Source organism: Manihot esculenta, chromosome 12 (genome assembly GCF_001659605.2).
Source record: "Manihot esculenta cultivar AM560-2 chromosome 12, M.esculenta_v8, whole genome shotgun sequence".
NCBI lineage: Eukaryota > Viridiplantae > Streptophyta > Magnoliopsida > Malpighiales > Euphorbiaceae > Manihot > Manihot esculenta.
The window spans coordinates 6405643-6418376 of NC_035172.2; the positions used below are offsets into that span (position 1 = coordinate 6405643).

At 30.0% G+C, this 12734-nt stretch overlaps 2 protein-coding genes across 6 annotated transcripts; both read right to left on the minus strand.

Moving 5' to 3' along the window:
• Positions 1–1499: 1499 nt before the first annotated feature.
• LOC110608403 (receptor-like protein 7) lies at positions 1500–7333 on the minus strand. The gene is made up of 2 exons (XM_043962276.1): positions 7328–7333; positions 1500–4394 (listed from the first exon to the last, which is right to left on the minus strand). Exons 1-2 carry the CDS (start codon positions 7331–7333, stop codon positions 1500–1502), a joined length of 2901 nt encoding a protein of 966 aa, XP_043818211.1.
• Positions 7334–8446: 1113 nt separating this feature from the next.
• Positions 8447–12441, minus strand: LOC110627510 (putative threonine aspartase). Of its 5 annotated transcripts, none has more exons than XM_021773859.2 (11): positions 12190–12441; positions 12018–12068; positions 11532–11652; positions 11318–11402; positions 11070–11151; positions 10770–10895; positions 10269–10439; positions 10001–10164; positions 9497–9620; positions 9317–9421; positions 8447–8674 (listed from the first exon to the last, which is right to left on the minus strand). In XM_021773859.2, exons 1-11 carry the CDS (start codon positions 12331–12333, stop codon positions 8585–8587), a joined length of 1263 nt encoding a protein of 420 aa, XP_021629551.1. In that variant the 5' UTR covers positions 12334–12441; the 3' UTR covers positions 8447–8584. The 5 variants fall into 5 exon arrangements, with proteins under 5 accessions (XP_021629551.1, XP_021629550.1, XP_021629553.1 ...); XM_021773858.2 differs by having other exon boundaries at positions 10001–10167; XM_021773861.2 differs by having other exon boundaries at positions 10269–10429; positions 10766–10895.
• Between the last annotated feature and the right edge of the window lie 293 nt (positions 12442–12734).

Genomic DNA, 12734 nt, shown 5'->3' on the forward strand with positions numbered 1-12734 from the left:
TTTTATTGCCTTTAAATATTTGTCATAAAATTGAAACTTTAATGAATGGCTTTTATTGGCAAAATTCCAACCAGCAATCTGGTATAAAGTGGAGAAGTTGGCAACGGCTATGTGTACCAAAATAATAAGGGGGCTTAGGTTATAGAAGGATAAGGGACTTCAATTTAGCTTTGCTAGCAAAGCAAGGTTGGAGATTGCTGCATAATGCTAATTCTTTGCCTGCTGTTGTTTTGAAAAATCGCTATTTTCCATCTAATAATTTTAGGAGGTACAGTTAGGTCATAATCCATCATATTTATAGCAAAGTATTTTGGAGGCTAAGAGTTTATTGTCACAAAATTGTCGAAAATGAATTGGGGATGACTTGTCAACAAAAGTGTGGATGGTTCTATGGCTACCCGACATGGCTAATCCTTTTCCTATTTTTGCTATGGTTCCTGGACAACAAGACATGCTTATTTCTTTGTTAGTCATAACAGGTTTGGCAATGTGAGATAAAGTAGTTGTTAAGTAGTATAAGGTGAGATGAGGTAGTTGTTCAGTACCTCTTTAATGAAAAATATTGCCACTTAATTATGCAAATTTCATTGTCAACAGCACTAGCAATGACAATGCAAATGTTACATATTCATAATTATTTCTGTAAATGTGCATAATTATTTCTATAAAATAAAATTTATTATTATTAAAAATATAGACTATATATTTAATAATTGAATTATTTATCTCTAATTTTGATTTTAAAAATTAATTAAAATTACATTTTAATGTAAATATTAAACTAATTTATTTAAAATTTAAATATTTGAATTAAAATATAAAATAATATAAATGTTGGATATTAGTTTTATATTATAACTTTAAGCTTTTCTGTTTATAAATATTTTTTTTCAACATTTGACTTAGCAGACTATAAATCTAATAATGACATGATTAATATGTTAAATTAAATAATTTAAATTTAAATTATTAAGATTTTTGCTTCTCTCTCCTGGAGCATTATTCCTCTGTAATAGGTTAAGTATTATACATTTAACCTTCATTTATTTTTTTAAATATATATATATTTTTAAAAATTTCATATTTTTTAGTGTTCGAAACCCTCAAAAAATTTAATCAATGAAAAATATTTTTATGATCAAATAAAAGTAAAAAAATAACTTTTTATTTTCAAAAGAAAAAGTCATTTTACATATATTAAAATTTTTATTAAGAATTATATATATAAATTTATTAATAAATTTTATTTTTAAATTAAAATTAAATAATAAAAAATAAGTTATATATATATGAAGTTAATCGCTAATGAGGGAATAAACAAGAATAAGCAGACAATCTAGCAAGTCTTAGATGTCATGGCATGAACTTGTATGGTGCTGGTTTGAGTTTTGTGATACGCAAATATGTCCTGTGTTTGTGTTTATATACGAATTCATTGATTACATTAGCTTATTTCTTGCACATTGAAAAAAGCAAAGGAAAGAAAAATAACCAAAAATTCAATTTCTATTTCTCCTGTTTTTACCCCTTTGCCTTGTTCTTTCTTCCTTTCCAAAACTCTTTATAAACCAATTTTGTTTTTTGCTGGTGACTTTATGCCCAACACCCACTCCAATTATGAATCCAATTCCAAAACCCATCAAAACTATCATCCATTCCAACTTAAATTCAATACCTGTATCATCATCTTCTACAAAATTTGGAGGCTCTGGTGGCGATTCCTCACATTTCTTTTCCAAAGGAGCTCCACATAATCCCCAATTTCCTTCATATTGATTCCTCTCAAATGTATTAAATTGGTTCCCTCTTGGAATGGGTCCTTCAAGCTGATTATAAGAAACATTGAAAGAAGAAAGGGAGGTGAGCTTAGTTAGCTCTGGAGGTATGTTTCCTGATAGCATGTTCCTTGATAGGTCCAAACATTCTATAGCTTTCAAATTTTGTAAAGATGATGGTATATGACCATTCAACAAGTTGTTGGAAAGGTTAAGCAAATAAAGCCCTTGAAGATTCCCAATCATATCTGGTATCTCTCCTTCAAATTTGTTGTATGAGAAATCAATAGCAGTTAAAATATCTGGGATCTTTCTATATTCCAGTTCCAATCCCTTGTTATACAAAATCATCGAGTAATCATATTGGCCATAATATGTGAAAACGTAATACCAGCTAGGCTGCATACTGTCTCCCATGTATGTCATGTGGCTTGAATTTATAACTTTCATGGCGTCCCACATTTCAAAGTACATTGATGGCAACTTCCCAGTGAAACTGTTATGAGATAAATCGATGATTCGAAGGTTTGAAAATCCTTTTGTTTTGGGTTTTTCTAACACATCATAAAAGCCATTAGATCGCAAAATGAGAATTCTCAAGTCTTTAAGATTTCCCAACCAGGAAGGGAACCTATCAAGTATATGGTTGTTGCCAAAATCAATCAACTCTAGTGATGAACACTTAGCTAAAGATCTTGGTACTTGCCCTTGTAATTGGTTATAGCTGATGCTAATCATTCTCAATTTGCATCCACTTCTCCATGCTGAAGGAATATTTCCATTGAAGTTGTTTCTTCTTAGATCCAACAATGATAGCGAATCGCTCATATTGCCCAAGCAATGGGGAAGCCTACCGCTCAAATTGTTGAAGGACAAATCCAAAGTTTCAAGAGAACTTAAACTGCATAGCTCAACCGGAAGTTCACCTACCAAATTATTGTATGAAATTAGGTAGGAAGAGGTGGATGATGGTGGAAGCGGCAAAGATCCATGCAGCCTATTAGACCTGAGGTCTAATGTGCGTATTTTAGTCCACTGAGTAAGACAGATATCATTTTCAAATCCAGTTAAGAGGTTATGAGAAAGGTTCAAATAATCTAAGGAATTTGCACTTATGCTACACATCCATGAAGGAATTTTCCCCTGTATATTGTTGGAAGAGAGGTCTAGAAATAGCAATAAATCTTGATTGTCCAGGAAGCTGGGGAAGGAAGTTAGATTGCAGGAGGCTAATCCTAAAACTCCAAAATATAGATTGCTATGGTTGATGCTAAATTCAGTGACCAATGTCAAGCTATTAAATGATAGAGTCAATATTGTCAACTTTTTGAGTTGGAAGAATTCTCTCATCTCAACTAAGCCAACCAAGTTGTTTGAATGAAGTTCAAGAACTTGGAGACTTTTGAGTTGAGAAACATTGCTTGGTATCGAGCCTTGCAATTGATTTGATGAAAGTACTAACTCAGATAGTGAGCTTAAACTGTAAATTTCAAAGGGGATTTGACCAGACAATTGATTATTCCAGAAATATATGACTTCAAGTTGACTCAGATTGGCAAGGCTAGATGGGATAGGACCAGTGAGTTGGTTGGAGCCCAAATTTACTAAAGAAAGTTGAGAAAGATTCATGAGCCAAGATGGGATCTCACCATTCAAGTTGAGACCGGCAAGTCCCAAAGCTTTGAGCTTGGTCAGGTTTCCAACCCAAGAGAATGAAGAAATACTTGGGCTATGAAAGCTAAAGTAATTGAATGAAAGGTCAAGATGAACAAGCTTGCTAAGGTTACTAAATGAGTATGGAATCTGCCCTGTGAAATTGCAATAGAAGATGTCGAGTTTTTTCAAGTAGGGAAGGTTTCCGAGCGAGGAATGTAACTCTCCACCAAAATTCGTTGCAGATAGGATCAATGATTTCAGGAGACTCTTCAATTGGAAAGGGGGCAGAAAACCTTTGAGATCTTGGTTACGGCTTAGATCAAGTATCTTGAGATTTGGAAGCTGAAAAATGCCAACCGGAAAATCACCTTGCAGTTTGCAACCACTGAGATGGAGAGATTGTAAAGATGAATAATTTGCCAAGAGTTGAGGTAGCCTTGAAGAAATGTCCACGGATGAGAGGTGAAGTACTTTCAAATTGGTCAAGTGTTGAACTAGATCTTCAAAATTAGGTTTGTGGAGCTTTTGGGTGTTAAAATTATTTGAAAGTTTGAGGGAAATCAACTTGGTTAGATTAAAAATTTGTTGTGGAATTTGGTCAGAAAGGATTGAATAGGAGATGTCAAGATGAGTTAGCCTTGAGAGGCGGCCTATTTGGTATGGTATTTGAGAGAAGTTGAAGTTATTGTTGGCTAGATTAAGGCTTTGGAGATGAACAAGGTGGAAGAGGGTGCTGTTTGAGTTGAGAGATCCATAGAGACAACTATTCTCAAGATGAAGTCCAATAACATGGTTAGTTTCCTCATCACACTCCACTCCATCCCATGAACAGCAATCACATCTTTCCCCATCCACAAGTTTCCAAGATTCAACCTTTGGATCACAACCATTACTGGTTTTGTGGATGATAAAGCTTTGCTTGAATTGCAATAAAGCAGATCTCTCATAATCATGGCAGCGAGGCTGGCTTGAAGAATTCAAAGAGCAAGTAAAGGGTATAAGATGGCACAACAAGAGAATCCAAAGCAAATACACAGAAGAAGAAGAAGAAGACGATGATTCCATAATATCAAATATTTTTGTCAACAACTCAGTTTAGTACCCACAATGATTAGAAAGGACTTTAATTTATAGCTTGAAATTGTTTCCTGTGCAAATTCTTTGATGAATTTTGTGGTTATATATAATTAAAATCAATTTAATTTAATTTCATAAACACTAAAATTTTTATTTTAATTTAATCGAATCAATTAAAAATAGTGGCATGTTAATTTTGAAATGATTGGATCGGTCGGTTCGGTTAAACCAAAAACCAAAATTTTAGTGTTTATAAAAACCGAACCAAACCGATTTTGGTCAGGAACCGAATCGAACCGAACCGGTCTGATTAAGTTTGATTCGGTTCGATTTAATTGGTTTCGATTTTTAATACTTTTTTATGTTTTTACACTTTATTTTTAATATTTTAAAATTTAATTAAAATATTTTAATTTTAGTATGATTTAATTTCTTTACATAATTTAAAAAATATATTATTATCACTAATCGGTTAGGTTCGATTTTTTCAATTTTTTCGATTTTTTTCTGATTAAAACTGAACCGAACCGAAATAAATGAAATTTCTGAAATTAAAAACCGAATTTAATCGAAATATATAAAAAATTAAATTAAATTTTTAAAACAATTCGATTCGATTCGATCGATTTTTTTTATTTGAACCAAATACCGCAAAAGATTAAAAATACACTTAGGTGACGGAGGCAGGAAGAGGTTGCCGTACGAATTGATGAACCTGCAAAAGTGCTGCTGAGGTCTTGCTCAAACTGATTACACTTTTCTAATATATATTATTCTTCCCAAAGAATAATTTTGTTTAGGGAAGAATTTATTCTGAGTTGCAATCTTGTCATGAACGTCGTTGTTTTTGTTTTTTTAGACTAATTTATTATATGTGATTTCTACTTTTTGACAGAAATAAATATTTTATAATTTTAAAAATTATTTTAATATCAATAAATTAAAATTTTGAGAAAATTACACCTAATATTGAAATGTTTAAGTCACATCTTATATCTTATAAAAGTCCGATTTGGATTTATAAAATACAGAATTAAATTTATATATTTATAAAAGTACAGGCTAGCAGGAAGAGGTTGCCGTAGGAACTAAGGTTTAAAATTAATTTTTAAACATTATTAAATAATTTTCTTTAATTGGAGTTTATTTTGAGTTTTGTAATAGTTAAAACAAACCCACAATTCTAATAAAAAAAGAAAATACATATAAAATATTTAATATGATTCGATTATCAATTTCAAAAAAATATATGATTTGAATATAAAATTTATATTTATGGATAATAAGAAATAAAATTTTATTATAATAAAAAATATGATATAATTTTTTACAACTCTTAAAACCTTAATTGTTATGTATTTTTTAAAATTTTATATAATTTAAAATGAAAAAAAATATAATTATCCATCTTCACCTTCCACTTCCCACAAATATATAATATCATTAAAATCATGCCATGTGTATTCATTATAATATCAAGAGGTAATCCGATTCCAACTAGGGGCGTGCAGTATTTAGTTCAAACCAAAAAAATTGATTGAATTAAATCGATTTGAAAATTTGATTCAGTTTTTTATATATTTTAGTTTGATTCAATTTTTAATTTTTGAAATTTTAATTATTTCGGTTCGATTCAATTTTGATTAGAAAAAAACTGAAAAAATCAAACCGAACCGATTAGTGATAATAATATATTTTTTCAATCATATAGAAAAATTAAATCATATTAAGATTAAAATATTTTAATTAAATTTTAAAATACTAAAAATAAAGCGTAAAAAATAAAAAAATTATTAAAAATCGAAACCAATCAAACCGAATCGAACTGAATCAGACCGGTTCGGTTCGATTCGGTTTCTGACCAAAATCAGTTCGGTTCGATTTTTATAAACACTAAAATTTTGATTTTCGGTTTATTCGATTCGATTTGATTTTAAACCGAACCAACCGAATGGTCACCCCTAATTCCAACTATTAATTAGTGTTGAGTTAAAACAATCTAGAAATTTAACTAAAAAAATTCTTAATAATAGAATGGACGGTATAATATTTTATTTATGCATATAATTTTAATTAACTAAATATTAAATAATTTAATTATTTACCGTTAACGAGCTGACTGAGAATTTCTATGAAAAATATATTTGTTTATCTTAAAAAGATATGTATCGATTGTATTATGTATGAATAGAAATATAAGAACCCTATTGATATAAAAAGTACAACCGACCTTTCATCTCCTTCCACCTTGTCTCCAAAATCTTAAACACTTCAAATTCATACCAATTACTCTCCTCATCAACCTAGTTTCATTCGATTCACTCATCCCATTCAATCCTACACCCAATAGTCCAATAAATTCTACTTCTCCAGACCCTATATGCCTGTGAATCACCGGTTATCATAATTCAAAGGACCTTTTTACACTACTCAAATTGTTAAATCAATCCAAGAAAATATTTAAAATGACTTTCTCATTTAAAAAGAGTAAATCATTTTTTACACCTTAACATTTTTATTAAGATTTTTATATATAAACTTTTTAGGAAATTTTATTTTTTAAATTAAAATTAAATCATAAAAAATAAATGATTTAATTGAAAAAATCTTCTATGAAAAATATTTTCTACAAAAAATATTTTTTAAATATAAATTATTTTCTGTAAAATAAACAGAGCTTAAATAGTAAATTTTTTTCTTAAATTATTTACTCTTTTAATTTTATACACCATTTTTATTATCAAGTGGGTGGAATGAAATTTATATAGTACAAGATAAACTTGATTTAGTTATAATTGATTTTAGATTAAAATTTATACCTTCATTGCACTACCTCTCGTAATGCAAAATCCAAAATAATTATATAATATTAAATGAGTTAAATTTTAATTTCTCAATTTTATTTTATTTTTTATTTTTTATTTTATTATATCAAATATAACCTCTCGTAATGCAAAATCCAAAATGAATTATATAATATTAAATGAGTTAAATTTTAATTTCTCAAATTTATTTTATTTTTTATTTTTTATTTTGTTATATCAAATATAAAAAAGATTAATAGAGTAATAATTAATCTCATTCTCAATATTAAACCAAACATCATGAAAATAAATTTTGGTTTAAGAGTTAATTATTACTCTATCAAAGAATACACCATTAACCATTAAATTTATTTCGTTAATTCCATATTAAACATATCTTAATAAATAATAATTTTTTTATTTATCTTATTTAGCTGTGTATATTTATATAATTAAAATTATACACTAAACTATTTAAATTTAAAAAAAGTAAATTTATTCTTTTTATAATAAAATTATTTTATAAGTAATACTAGATTATTTAATAAATTTATCAACTATTAAATTTAGTAGCTAATGGGCTAAATATTTAAATTTTAATCATTGAATAATATATAAGAATTATTATAATTTTATTATATTATTATTAACTTTTATTAAAAAAAATTTCATATATTTTATTTTTTTTAATTACTTAAAAATCTCCTAATTTAAATTTCTATATTCACCGTTGTATTGAAAACAAAATAAAATTAAATAAAATTATAATAATAAATTTATATATTATTATAAAAAATTAATAATATTTTGTAATAACTAAAAATTATAAAAAATAGAGAATATATCAATGAATTATAATATTATATTAAAGTTTCATTTATTTGTAAAAAATAACGTGTATTTAAAAAATATTTTGTGCAGAATAACTTATTTTTTATTATTTAATTTTAATTTTAAAAAATAAAATTTATTAACAAAATATATATATATAAATAATCTTATTTTAAAAAAAATATTTATCTTAAAATAACTTTTTTTTAGATTAAAAAATTATTTTTTATTTATTAAATTTTCTGACTAATTCAAACACTAAAAAAATTTCTGTTGTGAAACAAACAGGCTAAATCGTCTAGGTGGGGCATAAAAGGAGCAACTTTTACTTTGTATAAAACCAATCGTGCAAGACATGCATTCGCCAAAATGCCGAAATCAGCCTTAAGTGAATTCGTTCCTCTAGCTTTCATAATAATATTCAGCTACATATTATTCTAGTCACAGAAATTTGGCAGAAAGATCAATTCGTGCTTCAAAATGGTCTATTCCAGATTTGCCTTGCTGGTTCTTATTTCGGAGAATAGACACCTGAGATAACCACAAGAAAATGCAATGAATGCAATGAGGTTGTTAGCGGTACCCATTGATCCAATGTCTAGGATTAGGAAGTGATTCAGAACTTCAAATATTGTGACTTGCTCGCCAACAGTGAGAGAGCACATGATACAGTTATGAAAATCAATAGCGAATTCATCTCACATTTAGCAATTTTAGGCATGGTTTATGCCATTCAAATACCAAAAAGAAAACACGGAGTCAAAAATGCAAGCCAAGCTTCAATATATCAAACAGTTTGGAGTCAATATGCATGCGTAACTTATATTCATAAAACACTCGAAATTGCTCCATAATGTGTCAATGAAGCTTAGCCTATAGTTTTCACCTCAAAATATATGATCTAAGAAGTGGAATTAGCCCGAGCCAATTACGGTACACGCTATTGTCAATGAAGCTTAGCCTATAGTTTTCACCTCAAAATATATGATCTAAGAAGTGGAATTAGCCCGAGCCAATTACGGTACATGCTATCTTTGTTCCACTAGTAGTTAGAATGATATTAAAATATCCTTCTGATTTTCCTTTACTGGGATTGAGATTGATGTTAAAAATTTTGTATAGATCATCATTAAACACATAAATGTTAAGGCTGCTCATAGAATATTACAATACCTTGGGTCGTTCAATTGAGCTCCCAAAATATCCTATCCCAAAAGATAAGGAAGTGTATGAAGCTGCAATCTCTACGGCTTTCAGCTGTGGCAGGTTTCCTGCAGCCTAAAAGAACAAAAGCATGTGAATGTATTATGATTTTTAATGAATTCATAATCAGGGCATAAGTCAAGAGCTAACCACTGCAGGAGCATCAGCTTGCACAAGTAAAATTCCTGCACTTCGATCACTAAAGTTTTGACTGTTATCTGTATTTACAGATCGTAAAACTTTCATGCTAGCAGAGGCAGGACCAGCTTGAGAACTAAACATTAAAATTATTTTGTTAGTGTAAGAGCTATCACAGGCTAGAAATGTTAGATTGTGACAATGTGAGAAAATTCAGCTACATCACCAAATTAACAAAGCACTAAAGCAACAAAGCAAATCTCCAAAGTCCTATTTGAAGAAGAAAAGGAGCCCATGTCTTTTTCAACTGGCTTGTAATCAAAGGGTAAATTGCTTTAGAATTAGCTGAGAACAATGCTGAAATGAATTCAACTCCCATAAGCTCTTACCCAGCTTATTTAAGGAGCTCATTTAAGGATCCTATCTATACGTGAGATTATTTCCCCCTTTTGTTAGGGTGGGAATCATGGAGTCAAGGAATCTTATACAAAGACATAACAAGAAATGCCAACATACATTGATGATGAAATGCAGCATTCTCGAGCTGCAAATCCTTTCATTAGATATTCTCCTGCACCAGATACACAGCAACCAACAATGAAAGGAGCCCCAAAAGGACCTTTTGAAGAAGCCCAACAACCTGAACCATACATTGCGCCTAACCCCACACGCCCACTGGCCTGCTACATTTTTTGTATAAAAAGGAAAACCCAGTTATAATTTATCTACAAGTCTAAGATATGATCATTGCATAAGTGCAAATTACAACAACTATTAATATTACCTTCAGAGCTATACCACCACTAGAGCTGCCAGAGGCTATATGTCCTTCAGTATCAACACAGATAACTCCAACAGTGTCCATGATAATGTCCTCTTCCAAAGAACTTGCCATAGTTAATTGTCCACCAGTATTACCTTTTGGACAATTGCCAGCTTGAACTCCTAATTCCGAAATATAAATCCAACTTGTCAATTGTAGAATATAATGTTTAGAAAGGCTGCTGAATGGAATTTCAGAAAGAAACAAACAACTATACCAGAGTGAAACTTGTTGATAAATTCATAAATACAGATACATAATAGCCTCAGAATATGGCTGCCAGTTTGAATTTAGACAAACAAAATGTTAGGACTATCAATATGGGGTTCACAATATAAAGGAAAAACTCAAGTTTGGTTTCACAAGTAACAAAGGCAATAATAAGCAAACAATTTCACAGCACATACGTATTTCAAATGTAAGTCCTTTTCTAAAAATATCAAAGACCAATGGCATACCCGATGTTTTTGTGGTCTCTTGAGAATTACAACCAATTCTCTTGTCAGAAATGTCAATCTCAGCAGTGGCATTCGCAAGCATTGCTTTGTACTTTTTCCACTGTGCTTTTGCCCTTTCTGTCACTAGCCACTGTTTCAAAATATGGACAAGTTCAGATTTTCAGTTGATCTATTTAAAGACATTCATGAACACATTTCAAAAATGATCTAGTTAAAAACTGATCATCCAAGAGCTTTTAATTAGACAATATTCAACAAATTAAATTTCTTCTTAAATAAATAAAGGCAAGGAAGTTAATTAAACCTTATTAGCCTCTGCTACAGATGCTGGCAAATCAATGCCTTTGGATTTTGCCCATATGTGGGCGCCTTCACCTACCAAAAACCTAGGGGACACATAAAATGATCCATGAGAAAACCATCACAAAGGAGAGAGAGAATATGACGAGGAAGAAGATGAATATTATGACTTGAGAGGCATGATAATAGATAAGCAAGAAAATGTAATCATTACATGGAAGAAATGGTAAATTAGAGAATGAAGATCATTACATAGGAGGTATTCGACCCAACAATGATGAACCAATAATTTGCTCCTTGGCCAATAAGGCAGCAATTTGGATGGCATTTCGGACACCTGGTCTACAACTAAAGAAATATATATTCAGTAATCTAAAGAAAATATACATTTTATACAAATAAAGTAGAAGCTAAAAGAGAGCCATCCAAACACATTTTACATTATAAAATAATGACTAAAGAGCACCTGGCACTGCTCCAACAGCTCCAAATGCCCCAGAATCCCCATCCATAATGCTAGCATCGCACTCCACACTGCCATCTTCCGTCAAATTAGAGCCTCGGCCAGCATTTGTCGAGGGATCATCCTGTGTCATGAAGCAACAATGGCAACATTTTATCCTTCTTTTCTCTTATACATAAAGAATGTATATGATGGATAAAATTAATGATATGAAGCATAGATATAGAGCAGTTCTCTGAACTTATTAAATGAAAAATTTTGATTATTGATGCAATCCCATCACCTCCCATTTCAAGAGAGAAGCCATTGGATTGGCTTGCTTTCTTGTAAATAACGATTTATTTTCTTTAAAGGCAAAAATAAAGAGGCAGATACATTATAGTATCTATCATTAAGCTCTATTTTACGCCTAATTAAATTTTAATTTAGGAAAAAAAGATATTCATTGAAACTCCAAAAATGAAATATATCCATAACCATAAAATGTACCTCCAACACTTGAATGGCGGCTGTAACAGCATCTAGACATCTACCAGAACCCTAAATGAAGGCAAAATACAAGAACACACAATATCAAAACCCTAATGCACATAAAAAGAGATTGACATTCGCAGAGAAATTGAAAAAAAGAACCTGTAAGAAAGAGGTGAAAGAAGAAGACCTTGCAAAGGATAGAAGCAGCAGCGAGACAAGCGCGTTTCATTGCAGACCTTAGGGCTTTCTCACTGGACGGCGCGTGATACCCCGCGCCGACGTGAACGGCAATGAAGAATCTAGAGTTTTGATCCTCTGCCTCGCAAGCCATTCGAGAATCCAAATCGCGACAGACTGCTCGTTTTGGGTCCAACAACCTAGACTGCTTGTTTGATCGTCTGCCTGGTTTAATATTTTCCTTTTTTTTTTTTTTCCAATTTTGAAGTTGGTACTATATTTATACTTGTCATGTGTGATATAGTTTTTTTATATACATTTTCTATTATATATTTTTTTTAATTTTATCTTTTTAATAAATTTTATTTAATTTGAGAGATTAAGAGTAAGATTAATTTAAAGAGATTAAAAGTTAAATTTAATTTAATTGCTAAATATTAGGTAATAACTCCATTTCAAAAAAAAAAAAGGTAATAAATACTCTCTCCATTTGAAATATATACTTCTGCTGTAAAAATGTATTTAAATTATTTATTTATATATTTAAATTAATAA

Coding starts and splice junctions, on each gene's coding strand:
- LOC110627510 (XM_021773858.2), bottom strand. CDS start 12,333: ATGGCTTGCGAGGCAGAGGATCAAAACTCTAGATTCTTCATTGCCGTT. Junction 12,069..12,189: donor CTGCTTCTATCCTTTGCAAG/GTCTTCTTCTTT, acceptor GCCTTCATTTAG/GGTTCTGGTAGATGTCTAGA. Junction 11,653..12,017: donor CCGCCATTCAAGTGTTGGAG/GTACATTTTATG, acceptor TTCATGACACAG/GATGATCCCTCGACAAATGC.